We start from the raw sequence: 22,936 nt of genomic DNA, 5'->3' as shown, positions 1-22,936 counted from the left end.
TAAACCAATGTGGTAATTCAAAATGCAAATATCAGATTTCTAGTGTTAAAATTTAGTTCATTTGCTCTTTTTAGCCCTCAATATATCGCTGGTTTATTAAATCTGGTTTAAATCTGAAATTTAAAATTTGCTAATTATAAACCCTAGATCAAATGATAACTAGGTTACTTTGCCTCTCAATTCCACAACATTTGAGCTTAGTTACTCATAGAGATTTCCCCCTAGGTTACAACTCCTCTAGTCTAAAAAGAGAAAGACAAGACTACCAAGGTGATAGTGGGTAGTTTGTCTAAGTTGCCTTCAGAGTTTCACCACTTAGGGGATCTTTACACCAAGTGAGACCCTAGGAGGTAACACAACCCATTACCTTCCCTGTCAAAAAGGCAAAAGGAATTTGATAGTACATATTTATAGTAGATGTCACATGAAATATATGTACTATATTTTTAATGTAATTTTTATTTCCTATTCAGTTTTGAGGCTTGATTGGACAGCTATCAACAGTTAATGTGTGATGTACCATTTGATATCCTATATATCAGTGTTAATTTCATATTATGTGACAATGTGATAATTTGATGTTATTGGTTTTGTTGTCGCACAGATTGTCACGACAACGCTCAGACCGGGGGCTGTCACCCGGATCCCCAATCTCTCCGTTTAAGCCTATCTCCCGCGGCTAAGGGGGGTAGACCCTATGGGATAATGGATGACCAACTGGGGACCAGTTGGGTTGGGAGACACAGCAAGGCAATACCAGTACTTGATTGATTTTAGGAGTTAATGTTCCAGTGCCTTATAGAGTTAATGACTGAATGATTATTTATCAAATGCTTGCAGAAATACGAGCTCATTAACAATCAAATAACTCAAACAAAAGTTAACCTTTTGCCAAATGCGAGATAATCGATAAATACTCAATGGTCAACAATATTCTAGCAATTAAAATTCGAAAAATTAAGTGCTTTAAATAACCACGTAATTTTAAATGCTAACCAAAGATCACATTCATGTAGCTAATCTTCAACTGAACATTTAGGCATGTTTAACCGCATAAAGAAGTGAACAAAATTTTAGCCTCAGCAGGAAAGATATATCGCAAAAATGAAGAAGCCTTGAGCCAAGACTGAATCTGGCAAAATATTTCCAAAATATTTTATATTTTTTTTTTTAATTTCTAAAAAAAAATGCAACAAAACTAAAATCAAATAAAACTAAATTTGATCTAATATTTAATCTGAAGTTTTAAAAGGAACCTTTTGATTTTTTTTTAGATTTTTTTTTAGATTTTTTTTATATTTTTTTATAAATGAAACAAAAAAATGAACAAAGAAAAATATATAACTCTAAAAAAAAACACAAAGTCCTAAACTATGGGCTAAAAAAAATGAAAATCGATTATTATTTTTTTATTTTTTCTATATTATTAAAATCAAAATTTAAAAAAAATGGACTACACTATTGTGAAACAAAATGAAACAAAATCAATTTTTATTTTATATATTTTTTATGGCTCTAACTTTAAACAAAAATTAAAACTAAATTAAACAAACTAAAAGATTAAACCCCTAATTAAATGAAAGTGACATTCTAAAATAATAAAACTAATAAAGTTCTAAACTATATCCAAACACAAAATAAAATTTAAACCCAAACTAACAATGTCTTACCATACGCATACATCTTACCAACGCTATCCCTGCATATATGAAAAAACTAAACCGATTTACCTTTTATGTTGCACGTTACGGGTGTGCCTGTGCAGGTTAGCGGCAGAGAGGGTTTGGAGAGGCTGCGGGAGCTGCAAATAGATGCACAGGTCAGCGTGAGGGAGCTGACTGAGGATGGACGCAAAAGAGAGGATGACAGCTTTGACTGTTGAGAAAACAAAAAAAAAATCGATCAAGGAAGAAGTTTGCTGGACATTTGCAAGTATGGCAGCAAAATTTGATGGAGAGTTTGGACAGAAGAAAGTCACGCAGATGGGCAGCGATGATGTACGCAGTGAGGATAGGAGCCGTTGGATGCAGTTGCAGGTGCATGCAGCAGTTTAGAGCTGCAATCCAGTCTTTGAAAATCGATTTTCTTTGTTTGCTTGCTGCTGTTAGTATGCAGGTTGGACGACGTGGAATTGAAGATGCGAGGAGATATGCAAGCAGCAGAAGATAGCTTGATATGTACAGCGAATGAAGAGATAGCATGGAGGAATAATGGCTGCGGGTTAGACGCAGGTTTTGGGAGCTGCGTGAATGTGAAACCCAGATCTGGCAGCACGCAGGTGGGCAAAAGTGAAAGGTGAGGGATGGCACGCGGAGCTGGTAAGGTGAGGATGCTAGTTCGAACAGCAATAAAAGGAAACATAACTATGAATGGAAGCCGTGGAGTGAAGCAGCAACCTGCTCTAAAAAAAAAATTGAAATTTTTTTCCTGCAAATAAAAATAAACCCCGAGCAGCAAAACAACATTGATAAACCATCAAATTCCCTCAAAAAATTTGAAAATCCGTTGAAGACTATCTTTGGAAAAATGGAACCCCGGACTGCAGACTGCTTGAGATTGCCTGATGAAACCCTGAAAAATTCTCAAAGCCTGTGCCTGCAGCCTGCAATGGCAAAAACCAGAAAACCCAGAAATAATATGTGCAAGAAACGAAACTGAAAACCCTAACTAAATAATTACAATATTCACAAACTGCAAGCTCTAAAATAGCCAGATTTTTCGTTATGCCACAAATATTTTCAAAATTTCAATTTAATGTGAGATGCTTCAGAAAAACCCTTCATGTATTCATAAAAAAAAATTCCAAATGATAAGCCTAGGATCAAGAACTCGCTGGACTCTTTCAGAAAACACAACCCAGGAGTTGGTTGGTTCAACCGAGAACTTCCCCTAACGCTCGGTAATCTAAAAAAAAAAGATTTCCTACACAGCTTACAATCAACCATTAACATAGAGGGAAAAAATGATAGTGAAATCCAGATCAAATGGAGATACCTGCCATTATATTTCAGAATCTAAACTATCATTCAAACCCTAGAGATCAGACAAGATACCTGTGCCTGAATCAATCTTCATCAAGCTAAAATCAATAGCTGAAAATAAAATTATGCAGAAAGAATAAAAGATCTTACAGCATTTCCAGAAGAGTAACACCAGCAAGATTTTTAACCCCAAAGTCTTTCTTTATTGCACAAAAAATGACTACAAGAGAGCTTTCTTTAGCACCAGACTCTCAGATCAAAATCTGATCTCAAATGACCCCTAGCACCCTATTTAAAGGAAAAATTCCCAACAGCTAGTTCGAGTGATCCATGTCAAACTAATCTTGACCGTCGATGAGGATCAAGATTTCTTTTAATCTCATCCGTCGAATTTTTAAATGCATTTTAATATATTAAAAAATTAAAATTCTGCATTTATTTACTCAAAAATTAAACTTATTATTATTTTTTTATTTTTTTTTTATTTTTTTTTTTTTTTTTTAATTTTTTTTTAAATTTTTAAATTTTATTATTATTTTTATCTATTTTTTAATTTATTAATTTTTTTTAATTTTTTAATTTTTATTTTTGGATCCTCGAACTTAGCCTTTGGAAAAATCACCTAGGACCTAGGACTTAGGACTTATGAGGGGATTAAAACATTTTCTAACCCTCAAGACACTTTACATCATGACTTTTACAATTTTACATCTCAAAGGGGAAAACCCATTTGACATAGACCCTCATAGACCACCCAGTTCTGCGACCAAATATAATCTAGCAGATCAACACACTAGGATTCCTCTAAGATTCTAATGACAAAATTCATTCCGGCTTTGGGGTTAGGCTGAAGGAAAACTCTGCCGATCATGGATCGGTGAGACAAAAAACCTTCCGGAATGCAGATTATCACTAGAAAGCTAGGTCCACCTAGGCAGTTTACATACATGACTCAACTCTGCTAAGATTATTTACAATTCACACATGCAGATTGGGTTTACAACATAACATGATCAGGTCAATGATGATTTTCGAATGGCATGGACACGTCAATCAATCAGTATCCCTTTTGCGAAGAAAAGGGCGTGTACTGCTAAGGGTAGTTGACACGTAGTGGTCAACATCTGGCTCTACTTGGGGACACGTTGCTGCACTGTAGGAATGTGAGAATCCAGAATCTGCATCCATGCAACACACAACCAAAAATAAGTAGCGTCCATCCAAAAATCATCATATAACATTAAGCACAGGAAAGATATAAGCTCTTCATTTATGGACTATCTAGAAAAGTAAATCTAATCCTAAAACAGAAATGAAAACGCTGAAAAAACAAGGAGTAGGGTTAGAAATACAGAGGATGCCCCATGGCATCAGATGTGTTCAATGTAGTGTATACTGAGCATTTGCCTGCTTTCAGGCAAATCTGTCGGTTGCTTGTCGGATGTGCCATGTCCAATTCTGCATATGGTAGGACTTCTTCCTATCTGAAAGTCAAGCTACCCACGGCCGTCTGATGCATCAAATCTTTTTCTCGTTCTCTTTCTTTTGCGCTTTCTCTTCGTGGCAGGCTGTATCACTGATGACGTGGATCTTTCTGTTTCAAAGCTATCAGATGAAGTATGTAAGATATGCGTGACATGTCTTTCTTCATCCTGCATCTGCCCTGTCAAAGATGATGGACCAATCTCACAGGTGTCATGAGTTATAACTTGATCTTCAATGACTAGTGGATTAACCGTGTGAGCATCAACCTGATTATTAATTTCCCTTTTATCCAGGTCATCTTTAATTATCCACTTTTCAATGGAACAAAGGACCTCATAATATGATGGAGCTTGCTGTAACAGATAAGGAGGCTCCTGATCTATTGATGTTCCCTGGTTTCTCTCATCCTCTGACCATTGTTGAAACTTCTAAACCTGCATTTTAATGGCATCTATCTGACTATAGTGTTCAACCTTTATAGCACTGATTTGCCTGGCATGGTCTTCTTCCATATCTTTTATTACTTTATCGTTCTTTTCCTTTATGTTAATCAAGCAATACTGCATAGAGTTTATTTCTTCCTTATGATTTGCTTGCATGGTAGCCAACTGATTATTATGATCGAATGTCATGATAGTCATTTCTTCATCCATAGTTAATAACTTGTTTTGCATAGAATTAATTTCCCTATCATGATTAGCTTTCATGGTCGTCATATTTTCCTCTAAGCCTGACATATTGCTTTGCATCAAACTAATTTTTGTATCATGATTAATCTTCATGGCCTCAATTTCCTTAGTATGCAGATTTTGCATGATCTCCATCTCCCCATTACGTTTTTCCAGGTCGGTGCATAAAGTTCTCACATCATTGGCATAATTAGTTTGATTGATCTCCATATTTTTTACCAACAGCATTAGTTCTTGTATAATTTGCCTTTGATCTTCCTTTTCATTGTCATTTGTCCCTGCTTTTCCACTATCATGGATTTGATCTGCAATGGTACAGGTGGACGGCACATTCTGATATGAAGAATTGTCTTGAAATATTTCATCGACAGCTGGACCTTTTATAAGATTACTTTCATTCTGTTGCACAATTTTAGGGACACGAGGCGAGCTATCTGGATTACCATATCTATCTTTAAAAGCATTGACAATGTCTTGTAAAGAAGTGAAAGAATCCTTAGTACAATTGTTAAACCAATTCAAAGCATCACCCTCTAAAGAAAATACAAAAAGACGAATTTTGACGTCTTCATGATTATACTGAGGAGGTCTACAATATATGATAATTATACGAGTAAACAAGCCTAGATGTCTTTTAACAGCGACTGAATCACCACTTGAGAACAAAGGTAATTTAGAAATGGCCACTTCCGGAATATCATGGAGATCATCAGTAAAATGACATGGTTTAAACGAATAATCCATGGGTGTGCCTGTGCAGGTCAGCAGCAGAGAGGGTTTGGAGAGGCTACGGGAGCTGCAAATAGATGAACAGGTCAGCGTGAGGGAGCTGACTGAGGATGGACGCAAAAGAGAGGATGACGGCTTTGACTGCTGAGAAAAAAAAAATCGATCAAGGAAGAAGTTTGTTGGGTATGGCAGCGAAATTTGATGGAGAGTTTGGACAGAAGAAAGTCACACAGATGAGCAGCGATGATGGACGCAGTGAGGATAGGAGCCGTTGGATGCAGTTGCAGGTGCATGCAGCAGTTTAGAGCTGCAATCAGTCTTTGAAAATCGATTTTCTTTGTTTGCTTGCTGCTGTTAGCATGCAGGTTGGACGACGTGGAATTGATGATGCAAGGAGATATGCAAGCAGTAGAAGATAGCTTGATATGTACAACGAATGAAGAGATAGCGTGGAGGAATAATGGTTGCGGGTTAGACGCAGGTTTAGGAGCTGCGTGAATGTGAAACCCAGATCTGGCAGCATGCAGGTGGGCAAGAGTGAAAGGTGAGGGATGGCACGCGGAGCTGGTAAGGTGAGGATGCTAGTTCAAACAGCAGTAAAAGGAAACGTAACTATGAATGGAAGCCGTGGAGTGAAGCAGCAACCTGCTCTAAAAAAAAAATCGAAATTTTTTTCCTGCAAATAAAAATAAACCCCGAGCAGCAAAACAGCTTTGATAAACCATCAAATTCCCTCAAAAAAAATGAAAATCCGCTGAAGACTATCTTTGGAAAAATGGAACCCTGGACTGCAGACTACTTGAGATTGCCTGATGAAACCCTGAAAATTTCTCAAAGCCTGTGTCTGCAGCCTGCAATGGCAAAAACCAGAAAACCCAGAAATAATATGTGCAAGAAACGAAACTGAAAACCCTAGCTAAATAATTACAATATTCACAAACTGCAAGCTCTAAAATAGCCAGATTTTTCGTTATGCCACATAAATATTTTCAGAATTTTAATTTAATGTGAGATGCTTCAGAAAAACCCTTCATGTATTCATAAAAAAAAATTTCAAATGATAAGCCGGGATCAAGAACTGGCTGGGCTCTTTCAGAAAACACAACCCAGGAGTTCGCTGGTTTAGCCGAGAACTTCCTCTAATGCCCGGTAATCTAAAAAAAAAGATTTCCTGCACAGCTTACAATCAACCATTAACATAGAGGGAAAAAATGATAGTGAAATCCGGATCAAATGGAGATACCTGCCATTATATTTCAGAATCTAAACTATCATTCAAACCCTAGAGATCAGACAAGATACCTGTGCCTGAATCAATCTTCATCAAGCTAAAATCAATAGCTGAAAACAAAATTATGCAGAAAGAATAAAAGAACTTACAGCATTTCCAGAAGAGTAACACCAGCAAGATTTTTAACCCCAAAGTCTTTCTTTATTGCACGAAAAATGACTACAAGAAAGCTTTCTTTAGCACCAGACTCTCAGATCAAAATCTGTTGATCTCAAATGACCCCTAGCACCCTATTTAAAGGAAAAATTCCCAACAACTAGTTCGAGTGATCCATGTCAAACTAATCTTGACCGTCGATGAGGATCAAGATTTCTTTTAATCTCATCCGTCGAATTTTTAAATGCATTTTAATATATTAAAAAATTAAAATTCTGCATTTATTTACTCAAAAATTTGACTTATTATTATTTTTTTATTTTTTTTAAATTTTATTTTATTTTATTTTTTATTTTTTAATTATTTTTTAAATTTTTAAATTTTATTATTATTTTTATCTATTTTTTAATTAATTAATTTTTTTTTATTTTTTAATTTTTATTTTTGGATCCTCGAACTTAGCCTTTGGAAAAATCACCTAGGACCTAGGACTTAGGACTTATGAGGGGATTAAAACATTTTCTAACCCTCAAGACACTTTACATCATGACTTTTACAATTTTACATCTCAAATGGGAAAACCCATTTAACATAGACCACCCAATTCTGCGACTAAATATAATCTAGCAGATCAACACACTAGGATTCCTCTAAGATTCTAATGACAAAATTCATTCCGGCTTTGAGGTTAGGCTAAAGGAAAACTCTGCCGATCATGGATCAGTGAGACAAAAACCTTCCAGAACTCAGATTATCACTAGAAAATTAGGTCCACCTAGGCAATTTACATACATGACTCAACTCTGCTAAGATTATTTACAATTCACACATGCAGATTGGGTTTACAACATAACATGATCAGGTCGATGATGACTGTCGAATGGCACGGACACGTCAATCAAGCGCTATCCTTTTTGCGAAGAAAAGGGGGTGTACTGCTAAGGATAGTTGACACGTAGTGGTCAACAAGTTTTACTTTTTTTTTTCTAAATGAATATATTTTGTATTGTTTTGGTTCACCAAATTTTCCAATACTTCCCCAATCTTTCTGGTATCCCAAATTCACATCCCCCATCAATAAATTCCAATAATGATATTTATAGCACTGGCAAAACCTAAATGGTTGGCGGAAGGTGCCGAAATGGTAAAAAAAATAGGGAAGGTCACCCAGATGCTTCACACAAACATTAATAGAAGAACAACTAGGCCTCAAAGCAAAGCAAATTTTGCGGTAAATAGAGGAGCAAAACAATTCCCTGACGAAAAACAACACTTGGAAGATGGTTGAGTTGTCACCTAAAAAGAAGTGATTGGTACCAAGTGGATCTAGATATACTCATTGTTGCACTTTATGTTGATGATCTGATATATACTGCAGACAGTCAAAGGATGTTCCATGAGTTTAAAAAAGAGAGGAGCAACAAGTTTGAAATGACAGACTTAGGTGAATTGCAATACTTCTTGGGTATTGGGGTTATGGCAAATCGGTGCCAACACTTTCATAACTCAATCTGGTATACCAAAGATAACTTGTGAGGTTGTCAACCAGCTACAACTCTTGTTAAGATCAGGTTGACTTTATCCAGACATGACAATTCCAAAGCAGTTGACCATACTCGGTATAGATAATTGACTGGAAGGTTGAACTACTAAATGACGGCTTGCCTGGGTATTGCCTATGCAGCAGGTCTAATATCTAGATTCATGACAGATCCTAAGATGACTCGATGGGCAAAAACCAATAGGATCCTCAAATATGCACGTGGTACCATTGACTATGGTTTAAAATATAGGTCTTCAGACATGTTTAGATTATATTTCGCTACACACATACAAATTGGGCAGGTGATAATGATAACAGGAAATCAACTTCAGGATATGCACTCACTATGGGATAAGCAATAGTTGGTGCACAAAGAAATCTTCTACAGTGTCATTATCTATAAGATAAGATAATTATATTCATGTCCAACAAATGACCAAAAAGTAGGTCAATGGGACTACTGAGTACAATGATGTCAATAAAAAGCAGGACTAATATGAGGTCTCCTATATAAAGAACAAGAAATAAAGTAGAAACATGAGGCAATGTATTAGGCAGTACTGGCAGCAACATTGGAAGCAATATGGTTGAAGAATACTTGGGGAGTTACAATGGAAGCAAGATGGACCTACTAGTAACTTTGTAATAATCAAAGTACCAACCAGATGACCAAGAACCACCAACGCTTCTTTTTAAAAGAGCTAGTTCAGAGAGGATAATCGGAGCTGAGCCATTGCAGAGGATGAACAAGTAGCAGATATCATCATCAAGGCACTGACAAATGAAAAGTTCTATAAATTCAGAGAGAAGCACCGGGCATCTTCCAAAATAGTCATTACGGGGAGGAAACGTTGGATAATGCCCTTTTGTGCTTAGAAAATGAAATTTAATTGTTAATTTGCTTCGAGTTCAAGGTAGTTTTGCTTCTTGATCCATTAATGTTGGAGATGGCCTCTCTAACCTGTAATACCAGATATAATCGAGCTTCCTGCTCATGAATAAATGAATTATCAATCGTTGTGTGTAACCTCTCCATCCATCAAATTTTTTGATTGGCTTCTGTTTCCACATTATCAAGTGTAAACATGTTCACATTTTTTATTTTTTACATTAACAAAGCCTAAGACGTAAATGGTTACATGTAAGATGATTGAACACAAGGAGATATCATGAGGCAATCTCATGCTAAACTACCCTTTCTACTTATGAACAGGAAGCATACAGAATGTCCTGTGGCAAACAGACAGAATGTCCTGTGGCAAACAGACCTACAAACAGGATTTGAACACACAGTTTTTGTTCATTCTTGAGATGAAATCAATGGCCACTCGTACGTTATTATCTTTGATGTTACTACAATAGAACAGCAAGATAAGCTACCACACAATAGGTATTACTTACCTAGCAAATTTGTTACCATCTATGCAGGACACCTTGAGAAGTATGCAATCATTGTACTCTTTTGCAATAATCACATATTATTTTATGAGGTATGTAAAGTTGTTTGAAATAATGTGCAAATAATAAAGCTTTTCATACATTTTGTGACATCCTTTATTTTTCTTTGAAGGAATATATATTTTTCCAATGCAAATGACAAGGATAAAATTGTCAAATCACGTTGTTACACATTCAAAGTGGACACAACAGTCATTATTCTGGGAAAAAAAGTATCATATTCTACACAAAGATAAATTACTTAGAATTTTATTACCACAAATATAAATAGCATGAAATTTCAAGCTCATTAAGAACAAGAACATATACCTGATTGCACAGAAAGGGAAGCATCACGATCCTGTTCCCTGCACAATGAGAAAATGCAGATAAATTACAAACACCATGAAAGTCAAAACAACACAACCCCTTCCCATATCCTATCTAAATCCCAGTATATAAAAACATGTACTTCATGATCTTTTTCCCTGCACAAAGTGTGAATGCAGCTCAATTACAAACACCATGTAAGTCCAGACAACACAATCCCTCCCCTCTTCTATCTAAATCAAAGTCACATGAAGCGGGAACTAAGCTGGTGCGTTTTTTAGAAGTGAAGCATCAGAAGCGCCATTTTCCAAAAACCTCAGAAATGGAAACCATAGCATATTAATGATTTAATTATTCAAGCATCAAACATCTAGAAATTAGATTTTATCACTTACAAACAATGTCACATGGTTTGGGTTCGAATTCGAATTCGATTACAATAAGTTCGATTCGAGTTCGGCTCCTCTTCTATCTAAATCAAAGTCACATGAAGCGGGGACTAAGCTGGTGTGTTTTTTAGAAGTGAAGCATCAGAAGCGTCATTTTCCAAAAACCTCGGAAATGGAAACCATAGCATATTAATGATTTAATTATTCAAGCATCAAACATCTAGAAATTAGATTCTATCACTCACAAACAATGTCACATCGTTCGGGTTCGAATTCAAATTCGATTACAATTAAGTTCGATTCGAGTTCGAATTTTTCGATGAGGTTCGTATGAGGTTCACCATTAGGTTCGTTCATGTATATAATTTTAAAAATATATATATAATAATTAAAATTACATGAATCTTTTATATTCATTTATAATTAATATATATTTATCATTTTTATCATATACTATATCAATAAATTTATAATTTTCCATAAATAGAAGTTATATTAATTTATAATATTTAAAATAACAATACCCTAATTTTGTTAATGTAATATAATTTAAAATATATTAAAAATAATTCTTGTAAAAATATATAATTTTTAAATTATGTTAACTTATCTTTGCACGTAGTAATTTTATAATTACAATATGGTAATATTTGAACTGTATATTGCAGTATATAATTATGATATGGTAATATTTTATATTTGCACTGTATATAGCAATATCGGTAATTTTATAATTACGATATGGTAATATTTTATATTTGAACTGTATATCGCAATATCGGTATATTGCAGAGATAACTGAGATGATGTTTATAATTCATATATTCGATGGAGCTAATTCACATATTTGATTGAGATCATGTTAATAATAAACATATCCCACAGATAATTCGCATATCCCATGCACGATGCAAGGATCACTCAAGTAATCGACAGATAATTGACATATCACATAAATCCTGCTGAAATAATTAGCATCGCATACATAATCGCCCAACTTTCAGAGATAATCTCTTAATTGGAGGAGATAGTTCAAGTAAATTGCCACATCTCTGATAACTCACGTAACTATCACGTAACTGTCTGAGATAATCGCATATTCATGAGATAAGTCGCCTATTGCATTTTGATAATTCGTGTAACTCCCAAAATCTGATAGTCGCGTTTCCACATGATAAGTCACGTATCTGGATCAATAGATCGCATATTGGTGTACGAAATCGCATATGCAGGAACTGAGATAAAGTCGAACCTTCTCGAACCTAAACGAACTTTAAGATTTTTTTTGAAATTCGTTGAATTTCGGACCTCAACGTTTAGGTTCGACGAACCCTATGACACTGCTTACAAACATACAAATTTTTAGGTTATATAGTAGAAAGCAGACTATTATCATATGGAATGAAATAGGTTATCTAGCAATTGACCAAATAGTTATGTTTCCAAAATAGGCCATCTACACACCAAAATATGAAGATCAAAAGGTCCAAAACAATAAATTGAGCTAGTTTCTAAAAACCGCTCTACAGAAGAAGTGTTCACCAATTGTGAAAGCACCCATATTGCCAAATATTGTAGCTATGGGGTAGCACCACCATGCATGTTCCACCACTCCTTGAGCAACAATGTTACACCATCACTTATATCGGGATCCTCATCACTAGTATCACCCTTCATTCTTATCCTCTTGTAGAGCCTTTGTCTCTACCTCAATTCCCTAGGGACATCAATCAACACTACCCAATTTTGATCAAACTGCCTAATCCAAGCCTTAAAATATCATAGAGAACGCTTACCGTGCATGATCAATGATTTTGGTTTCAGTGAAGGGTGCATTTTTGCTAAGGCCATGACAAAGGAGTTAAACGATCAACGCCACCTGTTGACCATTGAAGTATACTTGAAGACTTAAAGACTCCATGCCCAAGGACATGTCAAGACATTCATGTACCTTCAGAATTCAGATATCATCAGAGCTTTTAAGCTTTTTCTTCTTCTTCTCATCTTCTTCTCTATTGTACTCAGATTCTGCAAGCCCTACAGGGATGTTGTAAAGTGATGCTAGCATGATGAAATAGATTCATGTAACAGGCCTAGGTAGCTGGAGACATTGCAATCAAGTGAGTTCAATCTAGTGAAATTTTTTTACATGGTTAATTATTGGTACTTTTTAGCACTTAATAATTAATTGAGTTTTTTTCTTCCAGATATAACCCCAAAGCCAGATTGCAACTTGATAGCAAGGCCTTGGGTGAGTCCTAGTGTCTACAGTCATTGTATATTATCATGCTAGATCACTCATTAAATTTCGCGAAATTTGAATAGGTCTAGGGGTCATTTTTTAAAATTTTTAAGATTTCCCGCAGGATGGAAATTTTAATAAATTTTGTAGGTAAATTGTAATAAGTGGTGTCTAGAGAAGCTATGTGGGGTATGTGTGCTCAAAATTACACCTCTCCTCCTCAACTTTCTACCAACAAACACTTTGAAGGGTGAGAAATAAATTATAGACCCTCAAAACCCAATTTTCTTAAGTCTATGGGAAAATGCGTCAATAAATTGAGCCAGCAATTAAATAAATTGGAGAAAATAAAAAACCACACATGACAAAATGATGTGTAAATGAGGTGGAAATATTTCAAGAAGTCAAAGTTGAGTTACCAAGTGATTTGGACTCCACCCAAGCCACAAATCAAGAAAATCGAAATTCTTGTGGAGAAGACAACAAGTTCATGAAGTCAAATCGCATTTTTTGTGGGAGGAACTCGAATTTCAAGGAGTTGACTTGAGATCTGGCTCGATATCATTGAAAAAGAGTGGACAAGAGGTCTCCTACCACTCCACTCCCCTCCACATGTGTCATCCTTCACCCACCACGAGTTCCTCATCAAAGAATGAATGGGCCTCTATGGGGAAATTTGAGCTGCCACTTGGGGAATTCGATTTGCATGGATCTACATTGGGATCTCCACCATTCTACGTTGGGATTGACTCCTACACTCCTATTTATATGAGCCTTTGGCTCTCATTTTGTAATATTGATACGAGTGATTGTGCTTGCAAAAGCTTTGCTTGTTTGCGTACTTTCATTATCAATAAAGACTTTGAGGTTTCATTCATGAGATGTTCTTCCTCCTTGAGTATGGTATGAATTTTTTATCAATGCTATTATTTCCTTCTACTTGTGTTATGATCTTATTTGCTTCCATATACTTTTAGAGATGTGTTGATGTAGAGCTATCTTGCATTGACATGTGATTTAGAAGTACGCTCTAGATATAGAATGCTCTAGTTGATTTCAAATAAATCTCTAGAATTTATTATCATTGTTTATTGCAAAATCTATATGGAGCTAATCTTTGTTGAATATTTGTAAAAAGAACATCTTGTTTAGATCAAGCTACAAGTGTGAGGGGAAGTCTTTGGAGAGACCATCCCACTCTTGAGCATAGCTCTTGAAGGAACTCTCATTTGTTCTTTGAATCTCATAGTCTCATCATTCGAACTTTCTTGTAGGGGTGCTAGCCATAGTTTGTATACAAGTCAAATCATTTCAAATCTAAATTATTTTCTCAAAAAAATTATTGTGCTTCACTGTTTAAAATTTGCTATTAGAGCTTTGATGATGGCTAAACAAAGAGGAGAGTTTACTCATACTCTTTAGCTTAGCCCTTGTAGATTAGATTGTGTATATACATTTCATTTTAGTTACTAATTTTCCAGCTAACACTTGATTTGTTTTGCAGCCCTTACTAACCCATTTTTGTGGCAGATTTGAGGGAAGAAGAGTTCAAAACCACTAACATTCTCTTGCAAGACCTTTGGCACATATTTGGGATTGAATTTCAAGGAGGTCGTGGGCATTTTGAGTGATTTTCTATCAAGGCCATGAGCCCCTTTTCAAGGTTGTCTATTTCCTCAACAAGGTCGAGAGCCTATAGAGGCTTAGCCTCTACTCCTTGTGCTATATTGTAGTTTTTGTGAAGGCTGATATTTGTATTGAAAAATTAGTTCCTTAGTTTTCAGAGATTTAAAAAAGGGCTCTCCTTTGTGCCTCATTTGCCTATATTTCTAGCTTCACCAAGGAGAAGATCTAGTTCTTATTCTTCAAATGCTATTGTAAAGATTTCCCTTGGGTTGAGTTGAGGCCTTTTGAGAGGCTCTTTGTAACACACTAATAATAAAATCAGTTTTATTTTGAGGGAGCTTGGGAAATTTTCCCATGGTATCCCACCTCCTCATTTAGAGGGAGGACTTGTTCTTGTGGGTGGTTTAATTTCTCTAGTTTAGTTCTTAACTTTCATGTTTATTTCACTTGCATGCATGTTCCTCTTGCTAATCCAATTTCTAGATCAACACTACATTATCATCTCTTTTCATTTGCAAAATTGAGCTTGTTTAGTTTGCCACTTTCATTTCTTAAGTACTTGTATTGTGCAATTTGCTACAACACTTGCAACATTTCTCTTGAGCAACTCATTTTTCAATACACAAGCAAGCACCTTACATTTTTGGCAAGCTATGATTTGTTAATTAATCCATCTTAGTGAATTGTTTCATTGCTTCATCATTTATGTCAACCCATGCTTATATGTCATTTTGATTATTTGTTGATATCTTTTGAAGCATTTTTGTGTCAATCTATTTGAAGCAAATTGCAAATTAACATCTAGTTCATTTACTTGCAAGCAATTTATTCTCATGCAATTTTTATTTTAGAACTTGTGAAGTGACAATGAGCTAGTTTCACTTTAATTTTTCCATTGAAGATATTGGTGCAATTCACTTGAGCATTATCTCTTATTTGGAAGCATTGTTATCAACACTTTTCTTTGAAAGCAATAAAACTCACTCAACATTTAGGCATTCTAGTACTAGTTTTGCATTTCTAAAAATTAACTTTAAGCACAAGTTTCGTTATATAGACATCATAGGACCAAATTTTCCTGAAAACTTCTTTCATTTGGTACGGAGTAAGATAAAGTATACGAACCTGCAGTTATGAAAGCGGATTTGTCCCCTTTTAGGAACAACAGTATGTATGGTTTGTAAGGATTAGGGGAAGGGTATCATTAACGACAAACTTAGTGCCTCCTTAGCCCCTCTTCCTTGCAAGTCACCCCAATCTTTACCCTTTGGTAAAAATTTGAAAGGGGAATTTCTCACTTTAGAATAGGCATATAGATTAAAATTAACCAAGATAATTGCATTTCACATAGTTAGTTTTGCACATCATCTTAATCAAGTCATCTTGTGAGCATTTTAATTTTACTTGCAATATTGTTAGCTAATGTACTTGTCATTTTAATGATTAATTGGCTCATGGTTATTTGATGTCATTATCTATCTCTACTTGAGCATTTCCTTTACAAGTACAATTTCCATTTACATTTTCAAGTGATATTTTATTTGTTCATATTTTATATCTTGATCTAACATCGGTTTTGCAAGACTACTTATCATTGTACTTTGAATTTCCATTTGAGCAAGTACCTATTATCTCTATTTGAACAATCATTTACAAGGCACTGGTTTATATTCTTATTTCTTGAATGTTGCATTGATTATCATTGAATATATATCTTAGATTGTCCATACATTTACATGCTTGCTTATATCTTGGATCAAGTTACATTTGAGAAGTAGTTGCATTAACCTTAGTCTCCTAGAACTTCACATCTCACTTTATTAACCTTCTTTAGGGACCACCCCCCTTAGCTTAACTAGGAGAGAACTTTAACAGAGAGAGTCGGAATCAAGTGACAGACCCTTCTCTTAGTTTTCCACCAAGAACACACCTTGTGGGGTTGACGATTTTTCCCACATTAACCTAGGTGTGCAAGTGATACAGCAATATTTTTTGGTTCCATTGTCCGGGACAAGTCCTCTTGTACCGAGAACACAAATAATTTTTGGTTTTTGCATTTAGGATTTTAGAGTTAGACTCTTGTTCAAGTGGCACCTCCACTTGTTTCATTTTCTGCAAGGATTTCTACAAGAAGAAACCCAGGTTGTTTAGTTAGCCCCACCCTTGATCTTGAAAGGGTTTATAGAGTGAGGTTAAATAGACTCTCTTCTAGTAGATTTCTTGCTAATATTGGGCAAGAGGCTTTCTAATATCCATTTGCTTTTCCAAGGACAAGTAGAACAAGGCATCATGAATAATCTGTTTGGTCCTTATAACTTTATTAACATTAATGGCTATCCACACAATATCCATGACAAGGCTATTCAAATGTTGGCTTCTTTTCAAGGTAACAATGCTATTAGTGTTGCATCGCACATAAAGAATTTCAATGTTTGCATCGCTAAGTGGTGTAATGGTGCTCACTATGAGGATGTAAAGATGAGACTTTTTGTCCTCTCTGTAGAAGAGGATGCTCTTGATTGGTCCACTGAGCATCCTGCAAACTCATATGACTCATTGCAAGACATCATTAGTGCCATTTTGGATAAGTATGGAGAAAAGAAAGATGATAGGCACTTGATTAACGCCATTAGTTATATCAAGAAGAATGAGAATGAAACTGTGGAGGAATTTAACAAGAGATTCAATGATGTGGTAAAGAGTATGCCTCAAGATGTTAGACCTCCAAGGAGGTTTCTATTCTGCTCTTAGGAGCCTCCCTGGCGATTCCATCAAGATTCAAAAATATTTTGGATTGGTATCTTCTCCTATCTAGGGGACTGATAATGTTAAATTTGGACAACTAGGTCCAAACTCCATGTTCTGATGCTCAGATTAAGAGGCTAATATTTTTGTTGGATTCCTCTTTCTGAGAGGTGTAAAATCCATATAAAAATAGTCTTAATCCGATGAGCAGAACTTATATTTTGAATTTATTATTCTTAATAAATTATATGTGCAAAGGTCAGCCAGTTTTGTAATGTAGGCTCACATGCCCAACAGATGTGTCACACACCCTCATTGATGGATATATATATACAGGAAAAGTTGGAGAGAATTGGATCACAAAAAAAAACAACTCACATCTTCCTCTCTCATCCTAAAAAGTACGAGCTACCTGGAGGACGAATTTCAGCCACACGTGGGAAGGACGAAGAGGATTTTTCTGCTGCTAGGGTTTCGCAGAAGTTTGACCAGCGTTGACTTTGGTCAACGCTTGGTCCAAACAAGCTGAAAACTTGTGGAAGGTTCGATTTTTGAAGGCCATACTACCTGGCACAAAAATCGAGGTCAAAGGGTTGACCGTTTTGCTGCTGCGTTGACTTTTAGCTTGCTGCCCCTGCGTTGACTTTTCAGGACAGCGTTGACTTTTGTAGAACTTACTTGGGTTGACTCATCTACTGGTTGGAGGGTTGTTGTGACACATGCTAGGCTGGCTGACCAAAGGAGACTTTGCTGGTTGAAGCATCCTGTTGACCGCCGAAACAAACACATACATTTTTTGTTTCTGATTTGTCTTCTGTAAGATTTGCTTATATGTTCTATCTGCATTTTGCTTATCTACTTGTATGATTGCTGTGAGAAAAGTGAAATTGCTCTTAGCATAGAACATCTACAAAACTTTACATGGTATCAGAGCTGAGGTGAAGACAAACTCTATCTATAGCAATCATCATCGAAGGAAATGGATTCCTCTAAGCTTGAATTCAGGGAGAATGACAAGCTGACTGGAAGTGATGACTTCCATGCCTGGAAGATGTTATTAGATCTCAAAGTAGAAGATCATGATCTCCTAGATCATGTGACAGGGAAGATTCAAGAACCTCCATCAAATGCCTCTGCTGCTGTTAAACACAAGTATAAGAAGGGAGAAATCAGAGCAAAACTGCTGATCAGGGAATCCATAAATAAGAGTCTGGTTGCCTACATATCTGAACTAGGCACATCCAAGGAGATGTATGACAAACTGATACTTATGTTCCGAGTAAACAATGTGAACCAAGTGCTATTCCTCAAGAACAAGTTGAAGAATATGAAGAAGGGCCGAGACGAGTCTATTCAAACTTTCTTTATGAAGTTGACCGAAACCAGGAACAATCTGCTAGCTATTGGGGAGACAATAGCTGATCGTGAGATGGTTCTCACCGCACTTGGAGGACTTCCATATGAATGGCAAGTATTCACAACTACCATTCTCAACAATAATACCATCCCTAACTTTGATGAGCTTCTGTCTAGATGTATGCAAGAAGAAACAAGGATGAAGGAATTTGATAATGAAAAAAATGCTGCCTATGTTGCTCATTCCCGAAAGAAGAACTCTGGTGGTTCCAAGGACAAAGGAAGGACTAAGACTCAAAAGAAGAAGGGTAAATGTTTCACCTGCCATAGGACTGGACACTATGCTAGAGAATGCCCCTTCCAGAAGAATTCTCCCGATAGTGACGACAACAACAACAACCGAAGGAATGGGAATCAAAGAAATGACAAATCCAAAGGAAAGAGGAAGGCTCACTTTGAAGGAAACCATCCACCTTCTAAAAGGACCAGAAATACCAGGTATGAGGAGTCTAATGTTGTTGATAAAAGAAATGAGTATATTCTAATATCTGCTCTCTCAGCTGCATTTCCGCCCGACACTATGGATGTCTGGCTAATCGATAGTGGTGCCTCAAGACACATCACCGGATTCAAGGAAGCACTTTCTGACATGGTTGAAAGGGATACTAATCTAGAAATTACCCTTGGGGATAATGCCACTTATCCTGTGAAAGGGACCGGGACTGTGACCCTCCACTTGTCTCAAGGACAAGTCCTCCATCTACAAGATGTACTCTATGTACCCAAATTGAAGAAGAACCTTGTGTCTGTATCTGCCATGGAAGACAAAGGATTCAATGTAACTTTCTCTGATGGAAAGGTACTCATGTGGAAGAAGAGCTTCAAGGAAGCTATCTCAATTGGTTTTAGAGTTGGTACACTCTACCAGGTTGGAGGGAGTCCGTTGGGAGCTATGACTTGTGATACTATCCGTCAAACCGAACTATGGCACCGAAGATTTGGACACCTTCATTACAAGGCTCTTCCCGAAGCAAGGAAGGTGGTGACAGGGATGCCTGATTTTGGAAATAATCATAAAGGTGTATGTAAGGGCTGTGCTGAAGGAAAACATACAAGGGGACCTTTCCCCTCAAGTGTCACAAAGACATCTGAGATATTGCAACTGGTCCATTCTGATCTTTCCGGTATGTTGCCTGTAACATCCCTGGGGGGATGTTCTTACTATATGACATTTATTGATGACTTCTCTCGCAAAACCTGGATATACTTCTTGAAGAAGAAGGATGAGGCTTTCATGTGGTTCCGTACCTTCAAAGCCTTGGTGGAAAATATGACCGGAAAGAAGATCAAGATTTTGAGGACTGACAATGGCACTGAATATGAGTCAAATGAGTTCAAAGACTTTTGCAGAGAAGCTGGCATTAAGAGGGAGACTACCACTGCATATACTCCTGAGCAGAATGGTGTTGTTGAACGCAAGAATAGGACTATTGTGGAAGCTGCCCGTGCCATGCTATGTGACCAGGGTCTTCCAAAGTTTCTGTGGGGAGAAGCTGCAAATACTGCTGTGTACATTCAAAACCGATGCCCTCATTCCGCTTTGGACTCCAAAACTCCCGAAGAGGTTTTCTCTGGTAAGAAACCTGATGTCTCACATTTTAGAATTTTTGGTTGTCCTGTCTATTTTCATGTGCCGAAAGAAAAGAGAAGTAAGCTGGACGCTACTGGGAAGAAAGGAATGTTTGTGGGTTACAGTGAGACTTCTAAGGCATATAGAGTCTATGTACCTGGTCAAAGGGAAGTAGAGATAAGCCATGATGTCACCTTTGTCGAAGATGCTTCCCTGAAGAAAGTAGTAGATCTTCCTAGATCTGAAGAAAACCATGAAGAAAGACCTGGAAATCTGGAAGAACCCCAGGATGAGACTATGCCTGATGTTGAAGAGCCAATGGACCCTATTGATCCTTCCCCTTCTCTAGGAAAGAGGCCATCATGGCTCAGGGACACCCTCGAAGATGCTGAGGGTCATGCTGCCCCAAGGGGAACATTCCGAGAAAGCAAGAAACCGTGTAGATACCAAGGGTATCTAGCTGCCATGAGTACTATTATACAATCTGAACCTGGATCTTTTGAAGAAGCCATCAAGCATCAAGTCTGGAAGGATGCTATGCATGAAGAATATGAGGCTATTATGAAGAATGATGTCTGGGATGTGGTCCCGAGACCGAAGGACAAATCTGTTGTCACCGCTAAATGGCTCTACAAGATTAAACATGGATCTGATGGGAGTGCTGAAAAGTTTAAGGCAAGATTTGTTGCCCGTGGCTTCTCTCAAAAGGAAGGAATTGACTATGACGATATATTTGCACCTGTGGCTCGATATACCACCATCCGATCCATCATAGCCCTTGCTGCTACGCAAGGATGGAGTCTTCATCAGATGGATGTCAAGACTGCTTTTCTGCATGGTGCAATAAAGGAAGAGGTGTATGTAGAACAACCTCTGGGATTTGAAGTTCAAGATCGAGACACTTATGTCTGCAGGTTGAAGAAAGCCCTCTATGGGTTAAAGCAAGCACCCAGAGCTTGGTATGAGAGGATGGATAGTTACTTGATGAAGCTGGGCTTCACTCGAAGCAATGCTGACCCAAACCTTTACTTTAAGGTTGAGGAAGGAAAGCCTCTCATTCTAGTGTTGTATGTGGACGACCTCTTCCTGACAGGTGATGACCCTCTCATTCATCAATGTAAGAGGGAGCTTGCTGCTGAGTTCGAGATGAAAGACCTAGGACTGATGCACTATTTCCTAGGCCTGGAGGTCTGGCAGAGACCTGGAGAGATTTTCCTTTCTCAAGGAAAGTATATTGTGAAGCTTCTGGAAAGATTTGGGATGGTGGACTGTAAGTCCGTGTCGACACCAATGGAACTCAACTTTAAGAAGTTGAGTGGCAGCGCTGCAGGGCCTATCTTGGCCAATCCTACTGAGTATCGTCAACTCATAGGAGCTTTGATGTTCTTAGTGAACACCCGTCCGGACATATGTTTTGCAGTGAATACTTTGAGTCAACAGATGGTTGAGCCTCATCATTTTCACTGGGTTGGTGCCAAGAATCTTTTGAGATATCTTCGGGGCACGATAAACCATGGGCTGAGATACACTGCCGGGAGTGTGATACTCCGGGGATATACTGATGCCGATTGGGCTGGCAGTGTGGTGGATCGTAAGAGCACATCTAGATGCTGTTTCAATCTTGGTTCTACTTCGATCTCATGGATGAGCAGGAAGCAGAAGTCGGTGGCTTTGAGCACCGCGGAGGCCGAATACATTGCTGCTAGTATGGCCTGTTGTGAAGCAGTTTGGTTGAGGAAGCTCTTTAGTGAGCTGTTCCAACATGTGCTAGATACCACTGTAATACTCTGTGATAATCAGAGTGGGATTCGTATGACTGAGAATCCTGTGTTCCACGACCGATCCAAGCATATTGATATCAGGTACCACTTTATCCGGGATATGGTACAGCGAGGCGCCGTAAGGCTCGATCATATAGGAACTGATGAGCAGGTCGCGGATATTCTCACTAAGCCCCTGAGGAAGGTCAAGTTCCTAACCTTCCGTGAGAGTCTTGGTGTCGTGGAAAGACCCTATGATGTGGGTCTTGTTGGACAATGAGCTCTCGGAGCTCTGGGGGGCTTTGGGGATAGCTTCTCGGAGCTATAAGCACTCATAATGCTTCTGCCCCACCCTTGTGATTATTGAGCTGGTTCGCCACTCATTTAATCTGTGCCCCGTATGCATCCTACCCATTGAGTTCAGGGCTCATGGGAAGTACCTCTCATTTGGCCAATGAGGTGTGGAAAAGCTAGAGACTATTAGCAAAGATTGATGGACGCATCAGAGATTGCCGTACTCTCTATCTAGGATGGCATGGTCCAACCACTTGATCTGGGATCAAGATTTGTGAGGTCTGGGACCTCTGGACTAATTATGTCAGTCGGG

At 37.4% G+C, this 22,936-nt stretch overlaps 1 protein-coding gene across 3 annotated transcripts in view; it reads right to left on the bottom strand.

Annotated features, from left to right (window-relative positions):
• The window catches only part of LOC149163950 (uncharacterized), a 419,565-nt gene that overhangs the window by 313,058 nt on the left and 83,571 nt on the right, over window positions 1-22,936 (bottom strand). For all 3 annotated transcript variants that reach the window (XM_089431916.1, XM_089431914.1, XM_089431915.1), the window contains exon 3: window positions 10,582-10,619. In XM_089431916.1, coding sequence (XP_089288042.1) covers window positions 10,582-10,619 — 38 coding nt within the window. The remainder of the gene's footprint in view (window positions 1-10,581; window positions 10,620-22,936) is intronic.

Source organism: Pinus tabuliformis, chromosome 5_1, assembly GCF_031772625.1.
Source record: "Pinus tabuliformis cultivar Carrire ecotype Pingquan chromosome 5_1, CPIR1, whole genome shotgun sequence".
In the NCBI taxonomy this organism is placed as follows: Eukaryota; Viridiplantae; Streptophyta; class Pinopsida; order Pinales; family Pinaceae; genus Pinus; species Pinus tabuliformis.
The sequence above is the reverse complement of the archived record's forward strand: the minus strand, read 5'-3'. Positions and strand labels throughout refer to the sequence as shown.